The sequence below is a fragment of the Mesitornis unicolor genome, unplaced genomic scaffold (assembly GCF_000695765.1).
Source record: "Mesitornis unicolor isolate BGI_N332 unplaced genomic scaffold, ASM69576v1 scaffold25195, whole genome shotgun sequence".
NCBI lineage: Eukaryota > Metazoa > Chordata > Aves > Mesitornithiformes > Mesitornithidae > Mesitornis > Mesitornis unicolor.
This window is the reverse complement of record NW_010185199.1, coordinates 17,982-29,682: the sequence shown is the minus strand read 5'-3', so window position 1 is coordinate 29,682 and position 11,701 is coordinate 17,982. Positions and strand designations below refer to the sequence as shown.

Below are 11,701 nucleotides of genomic sequence, written 5' to 3'. Positions count from 1 at the left end.
AAGAGCGTAACAAGTTAGTTTTCAGACTTCTTCCAGACTGAAAAGCAAAAAGCATTAAAAAAGTGGCTTTATTTGGAAAAAATCCAGCAAACTGGAAGAGCTGAAACAGTGGGTCAGTCAAAAGTCAAGCAAGCATCTTTTTCTATTGAAACATACTGAAGAATGCATATACACATATATCTTTATGTAAATAACGTGAGGTGTGATGTTTCTGTACTACTAACAAAGTGTCTTTTCAACTAAGCATGTATCAGATGTCAAAGTGTTAACAACATGGATACATGTCAGATCAGTCTTCTGTGTTTCTGCTAGCTTGTGTTACAGGCCTCAGCAATGCTGCTGCTCTAAAAAAAATACTACAGACCTTTTAAACCACTGTCTGCACGTTACAAACATCCGTTATTACAGCCAAAATCAGCTTCAGTGCTACTCCCAATTTAGCACTACCGTAATTACAAATGCATTTCATACAGAAGGCATTTCTTGAAACAAATAGCTACTACGATTAATGCATGGGGATTACTTTGCTCTCTTAATGAGGCTGTAAATAAATTCCATTCTGCCACAATCTTATCTTTTATTCTGGATTTGGGAAGCCCAAGCAAAGTGGACATGCTCAGCTGGCCAGCAGCATAATTCAGGCTAATGTCTTAACTATTCACTCATATAAATTATGAGCTACCATAAATTAAATAAAGAAGATGCTATGGATAGGAACACATTTGGTTGGCTAAGAAAGCATGAGTTAACACACACACAGAGTTGCACGGAAGACAAATAAAGTATTTTCTTAATTCTTTTCTGCAAAAAAAGCTCAGGCCAAAGAAAATACAATTGTTACATCCTTGTCTTACCTGGACAAGCTCCCTGTACGCAGATTTTGCTAAGTTATAGGGCACCAGAAGGTTCGATGCCAGAAAGTAGAGAACTTCCAAACCAGTGAAAATCATGGCAAATTTGTTGATGATGACAATGGTTTCCAGCGGGACCAGGCAAAGCCGTGCCAGCAGAGGGAGCATGTGAGCGGAGAACAGCCAGATCTGTTTTGTTTTCATGACGCAGGAGCAGAGCGTACATACCACCAGCTGACCTGAAAACGCGACACAGTATTTTATAATCAAGCTGATTATCCCCTTCAGGAAAACCGTATTTTAATACATTATCTTTCCATAACATAGTTATCAACATCCAGCATATTATGACAGTTCTAACTAGGACATATCTGTTATGAAACCAAGCTCCTCCGCATATTTTGCTGGGTCACAGAAGTTACCATTTTCGACGTACGCAAAGTGCATGCTTTCAGTTTACAGATTAGTGAGATGTAAGCCCAAAACACACAGAATCACAGTCAAATCAATATGAAGTCCCAGGAATAAATCATGCAGAGGATAACCGAACAAGAGATCCCTCTTTTCCCTTAACACCAGAGCTCAACTTAAATCCCATCAGTAGCAGTACACACAGCAATGGCTTTTCTGAAGCCCAGCTATACCACTATTTCACCCTGATTTATGAAAAAAAAAGTAATCACAGGTCCCAAATGGCTTTTAGAGCAACAATATTTATACTATCAAGAGAAATTACTGGCCAAGAACAGCAACAGGAGAAAAGCCAGGTCAGCTGCGGAGACTTCAATAATTTCATCACGCCCTGAGGCAGTTGCTCAAAATTATCACTGAAGCTTGCAAGTGACAGATAATTAACAACTAAATTCTCTTTAACAGTTGGCAGGGACACAAGCCCAACTCACACAACCAGAGATTTGGAGGGTGGTATTTGGAGAGCAGAGCACTCCAGTATAATGGCTCCCATTAGAGTCACTGGAAGTTGTACCCCTTATCTTAGAGGAAACAGAATGGGGCGAAATCCACGTTGCCTGGTGAAGAACAATTCTCACTCATCATTTGGCAGTAAGGAAAAAGCTTATTGCACATTATCTAAAAGCAGAACCTTGTTCACCATCTATGTCGGCTTACATCCAAAAGCCACAATACGTGGCTCTAAACCCAAGCACTTATGCCCTGTTTTGGAGATACCTCCACTAACGTTTGCATCTCAGAACTCTTCCCAAAACCAAGAGTTAGCCTTAGAAAAACAGAGAGTAACAAAATCAAGGCCCTTAACATCTCTAGGTCAGTGCTAACTCCATGTGTTCACATAAGCTTACTGACCTTGTGAGCCCTTCTGGATGGGCTGGGGAGGGAAGCTGTGAGAGGAGAAATAGCAGGACCAGGGTTTTGCTTTCATTCTGCCTAGCTTCCCTACCTAGGAAACGACTTCTGCTTTCAAAATAACTGCAACTGAGCTGAAAGCAACCTGTAAGCTCTACTACTTAAGCATACAAAGCTCTTCCTCTTTCCCACTGTCCTCTTTCAAGTTTAAGTCCCAACGTCACTTTGCTAGATGTATTTTTGAATTAGCAGATGCCTTTTCAGAACAAACACCCCTGCTCTCAGCAAGGCACTATCAGCATACTGGGTCTTATAAGCCTCAGAGAAAGTTACTCTACTCATCTTTTTAGAAGTTCAGCAGACTCCAGCTCTGAAGCATCCTCCCTCTGCTTTGTTATTCTCTGCCCACACACGCATTGCTACAACCCCATTTAAGATACCACCAGCACACTGCTGTGCTGTAATATTCAGAAGCCTGGCACTGTCAGCTTGCGAGGATTTCGGCGACTGATGGTAACTAAGGCAACCCAGCTCCACACACGGAGAGATACAAATACCAGCATCCAATATGTTCTTCAGGAATTAATAAGAGTGTCGTCATATGAAATAAAATACTGCACCAACATCATGTTAAACAATCCAGCACTCCTTGGGATGACTCTGGAGCTCTCCAGTCATGAAACAGAACCTGAGTTCATTCTCATCTCATGCAACAGCAAAGCCTGCTTTCCTCCAGTGATGTGTCAAGTATGCTGGTCATCCCTGCTAAACTCTAACCCTCCCACCTTTTTTAATTCAAACATTGCTCAAAAGTTACTTGTCATAGGAAGGAGAGCTGTACACCATCACAGGAAATACATAGAGCACTTTCTCTGGAGACTCCAGTTTCCTTCCTGAAGTCTGCACCTTGTCAATTCTCAACCCCTTCAAGAAGGGCCTGAAAATGTCCCCATTGGAGCTTTTAGTGACTTCTAGTCCCATTTAGAGCCTTTAGTCCCATTCTGAACTGACCCAGCAGCACCTTAGTTCAGGACAGACAATCTCTCTCTGCAGCAAATCATAGTTTATCTTCAAGTGAGGCCGTCCACTGTCAGCCACTGCACATAACACAGCAGGATCACAAGAAATTAGTTTGTACCTCATATCAAATCATTAATGAAAAAACCCAACACTCTAGCTATCGGCTAAGACTAGCAAATCCAGCAGAACATCTGCACTCCAGAAACTTAAATGCCATGGACTGAAAACTGCCAGACAGAGCCAATGAACCCGACAGCTGGAAACCTCCTGCAGGACACCAGGCTCTTCTGCTCGGGAATGGCGCAATAAGGAAGAAATCTATTGCCTTAAATTCCTGCCCATCCTTCCCTTCCCTAAACCTCCACAAGTACATTACATACTGCTGACAGGTAGCCAAAGCCTCCCAGCTCGTAAGCTAATGGAAAATGCGCAACAACAAAGCCTATGCAGTACAGCTGCTGTTAAAGCCGCTTTGAGTAGAGAATTGTCTTTATTTTATTCCGAATTTTAAAAAGCTGATGTTAACAAATTCCCTGGCTACGTCATTAACTGTTATGCAAAAAACAGGTTTCTTAAAAGTACAGAACTCCACCGCTGTGCACTAAGAAAAAGCAAGTCTTCATGGGAGCAGCGCTTCCAAAACCATGTGGCTTTGTAACGTTCACAGCTGACACATTCACAAAGTGGCACAGCCATCCAAAAGGCACCCTTCAAAGACATTGATTTCTTCCATCCAGCACTTAGGAGTGTATTAGTAACCCTGGTCAACAGTCATCAGCCTCAAATAGATTCAGGGGAAGAAATGACTATGAGAGCCCATTCAAAAAGTATTAATCAGTAGCAAAGATTAAATTTGTGAACCTGCTGGCATACTGTACACCATCCCCTTAATTCTGACCAGAACTTTTAGGAACCAGAGCTCCATCAGTAGCACAACTGTTCCCCCATGCGCTTGCCTCAGCGCTTTTGTCAGCAATGCTGCACCACAACGTTCTGGTGGTACATGTGAGAAAAAGATGGAGCAAATCTTCTCTGTCATGTCCAATGACAGGACAAGGGGCAATGGGTGCAAACTGGAGCATAGGAGGTTCAATCTGAACATAAGGAAAAACTTTTTACTGTAAGGGTGACAGAGCATGGCCCAGGCTGCCCGGAGAGGCTGTGGAGTCTCCTTCTCTGCAGACATTCAAAACCCGCCTGGACGTGTTCCTGTGTGACCTGGTCTGGGTGATCCTGCTCTGGCAGAGGTTGGGCTGGATGATCTCTCAAGGTCCCTTCCAATTCCTAATATTCCGTGATTCTGTGAAAGCATCTATATATTCATTTTGCTGAGATGACACAGTTCAGTGCAGCACACTTTTGAGACATGGCAGATTGCACTGGATAAATACCTCTGTATGTAACAAATATTTACACAAAACGCTGTCAAGCCTCGTAGCCCACTTTCACAGGTCTTCCCCAAAGAAGATGGCTTGCCATCAAAATGAAAATTACACTTTCAAGTTGGCTTTAAAAGAACAGGGGAAATTAGTAATGGGGGTGTACGTTTAGCTACACACGTTTGCTAGTACAGTCAAGAACCTTATTCTGAAAAACAGTTACAATAAGGGGACACTTCAGTCTGACACCCAGTACTACCCAAAGCTGTATTGAATGAAAAGAGTATTATCTTTTTCTCACTTATTTTTAATCCATATTAAAACCTGGATGAAGAATAAAGGGTTTGACTCTTGGTTTAGTTTCTATCTACGTGTTACTGAATGACACAATGCCTCCTGATCTCTTCCTGCCCAGACCTGCCTGCTGCTTTGTGAAGCTCTCTCAGGGATTCTGCTTTATCATGGGACCCTGCATTGCACCCGAGAGAGATTCAAAGGACTAATTACAAACATTTTCTCATTGAAGCACACTAAAGGCTTTATTTGTACTTTAAAGTCATTTGAGAAGACTGCAAAATAAACCTAGAAATTCGGAAGAGAGAAGAAATGCTATTTAAAGACTTCCTTTCCTTGAAAAATACCAATGTTATTTCTATTAAAAAAATATTAAAAGCAAAGACAAACTCCACGTTTCAAAGTGAGGATGCAGGCAAACAGGAGATGTATACATTCTGGTAGAGCTAACATACTGTAAAGAAGGAAAGCCATTTAAATCTGCCAGTAGCAGCTGCAAGTAAACAGAAAGCAGCTGAGTTTTGCCAACAGTACACGGCTGACTAAATCTGTCAATAATCTGATGAAAACCATAGATCTTAGTGAAAGGAATTAAGGAAGATTTTTCTTCCAAGCTTGTCTCAGGCTTAATTTTAAAATACACATGGTGTGTGTGTATTCCAATATCCTCTCAGTAGAACATATGGTACAGTGTGGCAACCTTACCGCTGAGTTTATTCTCTTTCAGTCAAAGTTCAAAGGGTAAAGGAGAACAGTCTAGTAAGTCCAACTCTTCAGGATTTATTTGGGATTTTTAGGTAGTCATCTCTGCCATTAATCAAACAGAATTTAGATGTTGTTTTCACTTGTCACTCTTTAACTCCTTAACTAGAAAAATCCCTGGGACAGAAATCTATTTCACTATCTTTTCATAAGAGAATGATGGTGTTCATCTGTAAGGCAAATAAATACTTATACATCATCTTCATTGGCAAAAGCACTACAAATGCACATTACTATTTTAATTTCTACAGTACTTTCCACCTAAAGATTATTATAGACAATCCAGTTCTGAATCAGACTGCAAGTCTGAGAAGAGCATAGGAGCATGACAAACAAACCTAGCTAACTGCTAACTGCAACTACAGGAGTATTGGTAAATCAGCAGCATAGAAAAAGCCAGGCAGGATACACCTAAGCCTCCCATGCCTCTTGCATATTAATGAGAATCAGAGCTACTAAAAATGGTAAGAGAAATTTGAAACCAAGAGGTAAAACATGCATAAGATTCAATGAAGAGAATTAGGCAGAGCTCTCTCCAGCATCACAAATAGTTAAAGCACTTACCTACTAAAGCAGTCATGAAACGATTCATAGAGAGAGGTTCCAAGTACATTGGCCCTTCATATCCTGATTCCAATTCGCTCCTCACATAATCCCTAAAAAACAAAACAAAAAAAATCCCCAAAACTATTAAGATCCATCTGATCAGACAAGAAGCGATTTATTCATTCCACACATACATAACTTCAGTGTATGCCACAGTCAATTAACTAAATTGCAAAAAGCAATATTAACACTACTGTTACAGCAGCCTCACTGATATAAGGATCTCACTAAGGCATGACTTAAGCGAGCGAAGTATTATCTGTAATTAGATTCACTGGCATAGCTGTAAAAATCCTTTGGGACATCCAAGCTGTTCTTCAGAGCATGGCCTGAAACTGCTTACTGACAAAGCCTCTTAAGCACCATTCCATTTTTAAGTATCCTTATTAAGTGCTCTTCTTCCTAATAGTAATTTTTTTGCACCAGCGCCATGAGAAAAAAAATATTGAGAGCTTGACAGAGAGGTCTTCCAATGTAATAGTTACAGTGTTTTGCACCTAACAATCTCTTTGCATTGAATTAAAAAATAGGTATGAAGGAAAAGTGACAACCATGGACTAAGTCAGGAACAGAGTTGCTTCACAGTCCTTGTATCCAATGTGATTTTAAAAGTTTAGCTCTATCCTGGGAAACTTGGAGGACCAATCTGATTCCCTCAAGCCGACAGATCACTATTAACAGATACAGCAAAAGTCTGAAATTCTGACACAGTGTTTGTCATTTCTCTCAGAAGAGGTTGGCGAGGAAGGTGGGCTCAGGCAACCACAGAAAAAGGTAAGAACCCGAGGAGACTGGGCTTTTTTCTGCTGATGGTGATCATCCTTCAGCTCTGCCTTCAAGCAGGCTAACATGTGTAACAGCAATATAGCTCAAATATGAACCTCACACTAAGAACAAGCATGTTGTACTTTTAGAAGGCAACCCTTGAACAACACAGCAATAACTCTCCAGTGGCTCCTTAATCACCCACCACGAGACAGCGGGCAATGCTCACAACCCTTCACATCCAGATCTTCATCTCCTTTCTCTGCCTTGCCCTGTGACCCTTCCTCCTCTGCTCCCAGGACCTGCTAAGACACCACCAAAACTGTCGCCAGCAACACAACTAACCCAGCACTGGGGCCTGCCTGGCCCTGTCCAGTCATTCACGTCTGGCTGCATCACGTCCTGGGAACGCTGGACAGACAGGCTTGATTTGACCCCACGTGGAGCTTGCACAGTCTGCTTGTTCAAGGAGCACACACTTAATTTATTACGTATTTATTTGCATTAGTGAGGCAAGCCACATTTGCTGGAAGCAGATATAGTCAAAGCAAGGCAAACAGTACCAGAAACCACAACCAACACAAGAATTGCTCTTTTTTATTTCAGTGCAGAAAAAACCCCATGCAACTCTGTGCTACTGGAAGCATTCGTTTCTCCACGTAATTGTGAAAATATACCCTTCTGTTAGTATTAGCTTGCTACCCCAAGCCAAGGTATTCACATTTTCATTTGCAAAAAGTCTCTGGAATTCAAGACATAAATCTGAAAGTACTAAAACAAACACTTCAAAGCCTTTTCGTCACAGCTGACAGTCCTGCCTACCCACTGCAGCTTTTCAAGTGTCCTAGTATATACAAGGTATGTTGAAATGGGCTCTTTAGACTGTAATCTACAATTAAAAACACACAAAGATCAAAAAGGCACCCAAAAGAACTGATTCTAGAGAACTTCCCCCCCTGTTATCAAGGTACAGCTAAGCACAAGGGTTTTTTCCACCTTCCAATATCCATACAGATGTAATCTTTGGGATAAAGTTGGCTACATTTTTTAAACTTATTTCCTATGAACCTGCAGAAAACACCTTCTGAAAGCATTAGCAACACAAACAGGATAATCCATCAGAGTTACAAAGGGAGAAAAAAAATAACATTTACAGCATGCTGAAGATTGCTTTTTCGATTAGCAATATCATGCTCCATCCTCAAATTTAGGGTGAAAACACAGGCTATTTCTAAACTGCTAGAAGGAAAGCAGTGAAGACATCAAGGTTTTTTTTTCCTATATCTGTTAGGAAACAGGTTACAAAATCACCCAGGATGCCAACTGTAGCAAGATGACCTTACACAACTTAGCCAAGACACACCAACAAAGCTTCGGTATTGCTCCTTTGACACCAGGAACGTGCCTGGAGATGACCCAGATCCCTTCAAGCTATGTTTCTTGCCATTGTTCATCTGATTCAGTCACCTGCACAGAGGTTGGTACTTGGCTTCGTTCTTTAAGTAACTCTCATTGAGTTTGAAGCCTACAAGCTTGAAGAAGAGATGTTTTAATTTCTCCTAAATTTTTTAAACAGTATTTGTAGATGATGTCTGAATAAGGAAAGTCAAAGCAATGATTCTCTTATTACCAGTACAAACACAAGGATCATTTGGCACAGACACCAATCAGAAGATGCCTCAACAGCTGCAGTGCCATACAAGATGCTGAGAAAAGCAAGTGCCTGCACTCAATTTTGATCAATTAAAGCTGTATTAAGCTGCAGCTTTTACATTTGAGGATTGTTCACTTTACTGCAGTAATCTAAGCAAACAAGAATGGTAAAATCATTATTTACCAGTTAATGAAATGACTGAAACTACATTATTACTTTAGAAAATTAGGATATAAGAATAAAGCTTAGATCAGCTTGCCTGCTGTTCATTCTGTAGATGCACTTAACCCGACTGCTGGACTGTTAACACATACTCACAGCCACGACTAACACTGCTCTAGAAAGGTGAGGAGAGAGAGTGCTTCACACATGACCACTGCTTGTTACTGAAAGTGCAGAAAGATCTTCTGTTATTAAAAATACGCTTTGTAATTGACTGACATAAGGCACAGCAGTTATCTGATCTAATTGATTCATATTGCTGACATTTACTTTGGCTGATTAATCTCTGCCAGCATCAAACACACACTCTCATAGGTTTTAAAGATCTATAGATAATGTTAAAATTAAGTGTATTTTAAGATGATCCATAAGAAACAATTCAGTCTCTTGCTCCCCCCACCTTCTCATTGTAAGCTCTGCAAGGCTTGGAATACAATCATAACAAAACTGCAAAACATGAAATAAGATAACGACACAGATTTGATTTTTTAGCATTAGTGTGTTTAATTGCATAATTTCTTTTCTGCATAACTGCATCATTTATTTTCCCAAGTTTTATTGCTGGAAACGGAGGAAAAGAAATGTGATCCTTTTAAGCAAGACATCTGTGCAGCTACATATAAAATAAAACCAGCATCCATTTTCCTTGTCAGGAGCAGCACAATTTTTTTTGATTATTTTTTTTTATTATTTTAAGCTGACTTCTCATTTTTCATAAACAGATGGTGTATTACCTCCACCCAAATTGCCAGGTTAACATGCCACATATAAATGTAGCATCTTCATAGCTTCTTCAACTGCTCATAAACATTACCTAATCTATCTTCACACATTAAGGTAATTCTCAGCCTCAGAGATAAAGAAACAAACACTTCAGAAGTTGGTGACTTGTCAAGGTCACACAGACTTGGAAGTCTGAAGTCAGAGTTTAACTATAAAATTCAGATCATCTTATTCCCAGACTTGCAGCTGTACCGCAAGCTATTTCTGGGGTGGAAAAAAAGCACTGAAAGCTGGAGTCTTTCAACAGCTCAGAATTTCCAGGACACTGCAGAGTCACAAGTGCCAGCTGATTCTGGTCTCATCCTATAATTTGTATTAACCAAACTGACCTCAACATGAGACCTCTTCATCTGTCTTAAATAGCATCCCAACCAGTGGTGCATGCAAGCAATTCACTGGAAGGTTTCAGCCCTCATCAGAATTTACAACAAAAACCACGCAGGAACAGTTTGCACATGTGGCTACGGTGTGTCTTGTTACCATCAGCCCGCTAACCAGAAACAACAGCTGGGATTGGATAGCTTGGGCAACGAAAGGAATAGGACCACGAATGTTCTCTGTGAGTGTTACACTTTGCTATTTTCAATATGAAAAATAATGAGACTGAAAAATTCCTCTGAAAAGCTAATGCGTCACTCCCCACATTACAGAAAGGCTGAGAAGCCCTTGCACAGCGTTTCCTTCCAAATCAAGTCAGTCTCCTACCTAGGGAATGGGTAAGCTCACTCAAAAGTGTTAGCAACTACATTTGCTTTGCAAAATAGCTAGGGAATACTGCTGGACTATTTGAATCCAAGACATCTTTTAATTAAATATATTTTTTGTGTCAGTTGATGCAAGATTTTAATTAAAGTCTTTATTAACTCACTGCAGAAGCAAATAGAGAACGCTTAGTACGAACAACAGTTATATAATAAGTTTCAATGAAGCCTGTAAAGTCTCAAACCTCACAAAGCAATTCACATTACAAACAAACACAAACAAAAAAATTAACTCACTGCAGAAGCAAATAGAGAACGCTTAGTACGAACAACAGTTATCTAATAAGTTTCAATGAAGCCTGTAAAGTCTCAAACCTCACAAAGCACAAACACACACGAACAAAAAAGTATTCAAATCAAACACAGTGTTATCATGTAACAACCAAAATCCATACCATCTCCCTTTCTTTTAAAAAACTTAAAGATCCAGAATGGCATAAAGATCTCCAGCTGTAAATGTTCTGGACCAAAGCCCTGTATCTGACAGGTATTTGTTATTAGCTTTATTTTTATTACAACACAAGCTCTTAAGTAACGTTTAGGCTGTTTTTTCCCAATAGGTGAGCCTTCAACCCTTTGAGAAACACCCACAAACTGTATCTATAAAACTCAGGACTCCCCTGAGGGTGATAAACGCCCCCCCCCTTTCCTTCCTACCCAGGTAATAAGAGGCCATAATTCCTCTCTTACATCCTCATTCATTCAGGAAATCATTAACTGAAACTCTTGACAGCCACGACAGCAACATGTCAAATCACCACAAAACCTTCATTAACACCCCTCAACTGCAACACACCAACTACGAGATATTTCAGCAAATGCTCTGGAACAAAAAAATCTGATGCAGAAATAACAAACCTATTATTTCAGTCAATCAAAAGCATGTTTTTAAATGTTTCCCATCAACAGGCACCAAAATAAATCAGGCTCGAGTCCATATTTTCAAAGCTTCCCATGTAAAGCCATTAATGTGATGCGCTCTCTCTGGCTCCAATTAGACGCCTTGTCAGGATGAGAGTTTACATTGGCTTTCATCAGATTTAGCTGCAGCCAAACAACAAAGATGGTTGATTCTGTCTTGTCTGACTCGGAGTCCTCCAGCCTCTCGCTCTGCGTTTCAGATCTAAAATGCCTTTCTTTTTGTTTTCATTGTAAAATATATTACTCAAAGATAAATTTAAGAATAAATTCCACTGTTACTTTACTTTTACCATACTCCATATCTCTATTTTCCCTCTCATCCTAGGTGCCAGGAAACTAGAAGTAACATCCTGTCTGCTT

At 40.2% G+C, this 11,701-nt stretch overlaps 1 protein-coding gene across 1 annotated transcript in view; it reads right to left on the bottom strand.

Annotated features, from left to right (window-relative positions):
• The window catches only part of RNF145 (ring finger protein 145), a 33,313-nt gene that overhangs the window by 11,847 nt on the left and 9,765 nt on the right, over positions 1–11,701 (bottom strand). Inside the window, exons 3-4 of the mRNA XM_010184773.1 lie at positions 6,194–6,285; positions 855–1,090 (exon numbers count right to left, since the gene is read on the bottom strand). Of these exons, the coding sequence (XP_010183075.1) occupies positions 855–1,090; positions 6,194–6,285 (328 nt within the window). The remainder of the gene's footprint in view (positions 1–854; positions 1,091–6,193; positions 6,286–11,701) is intronic.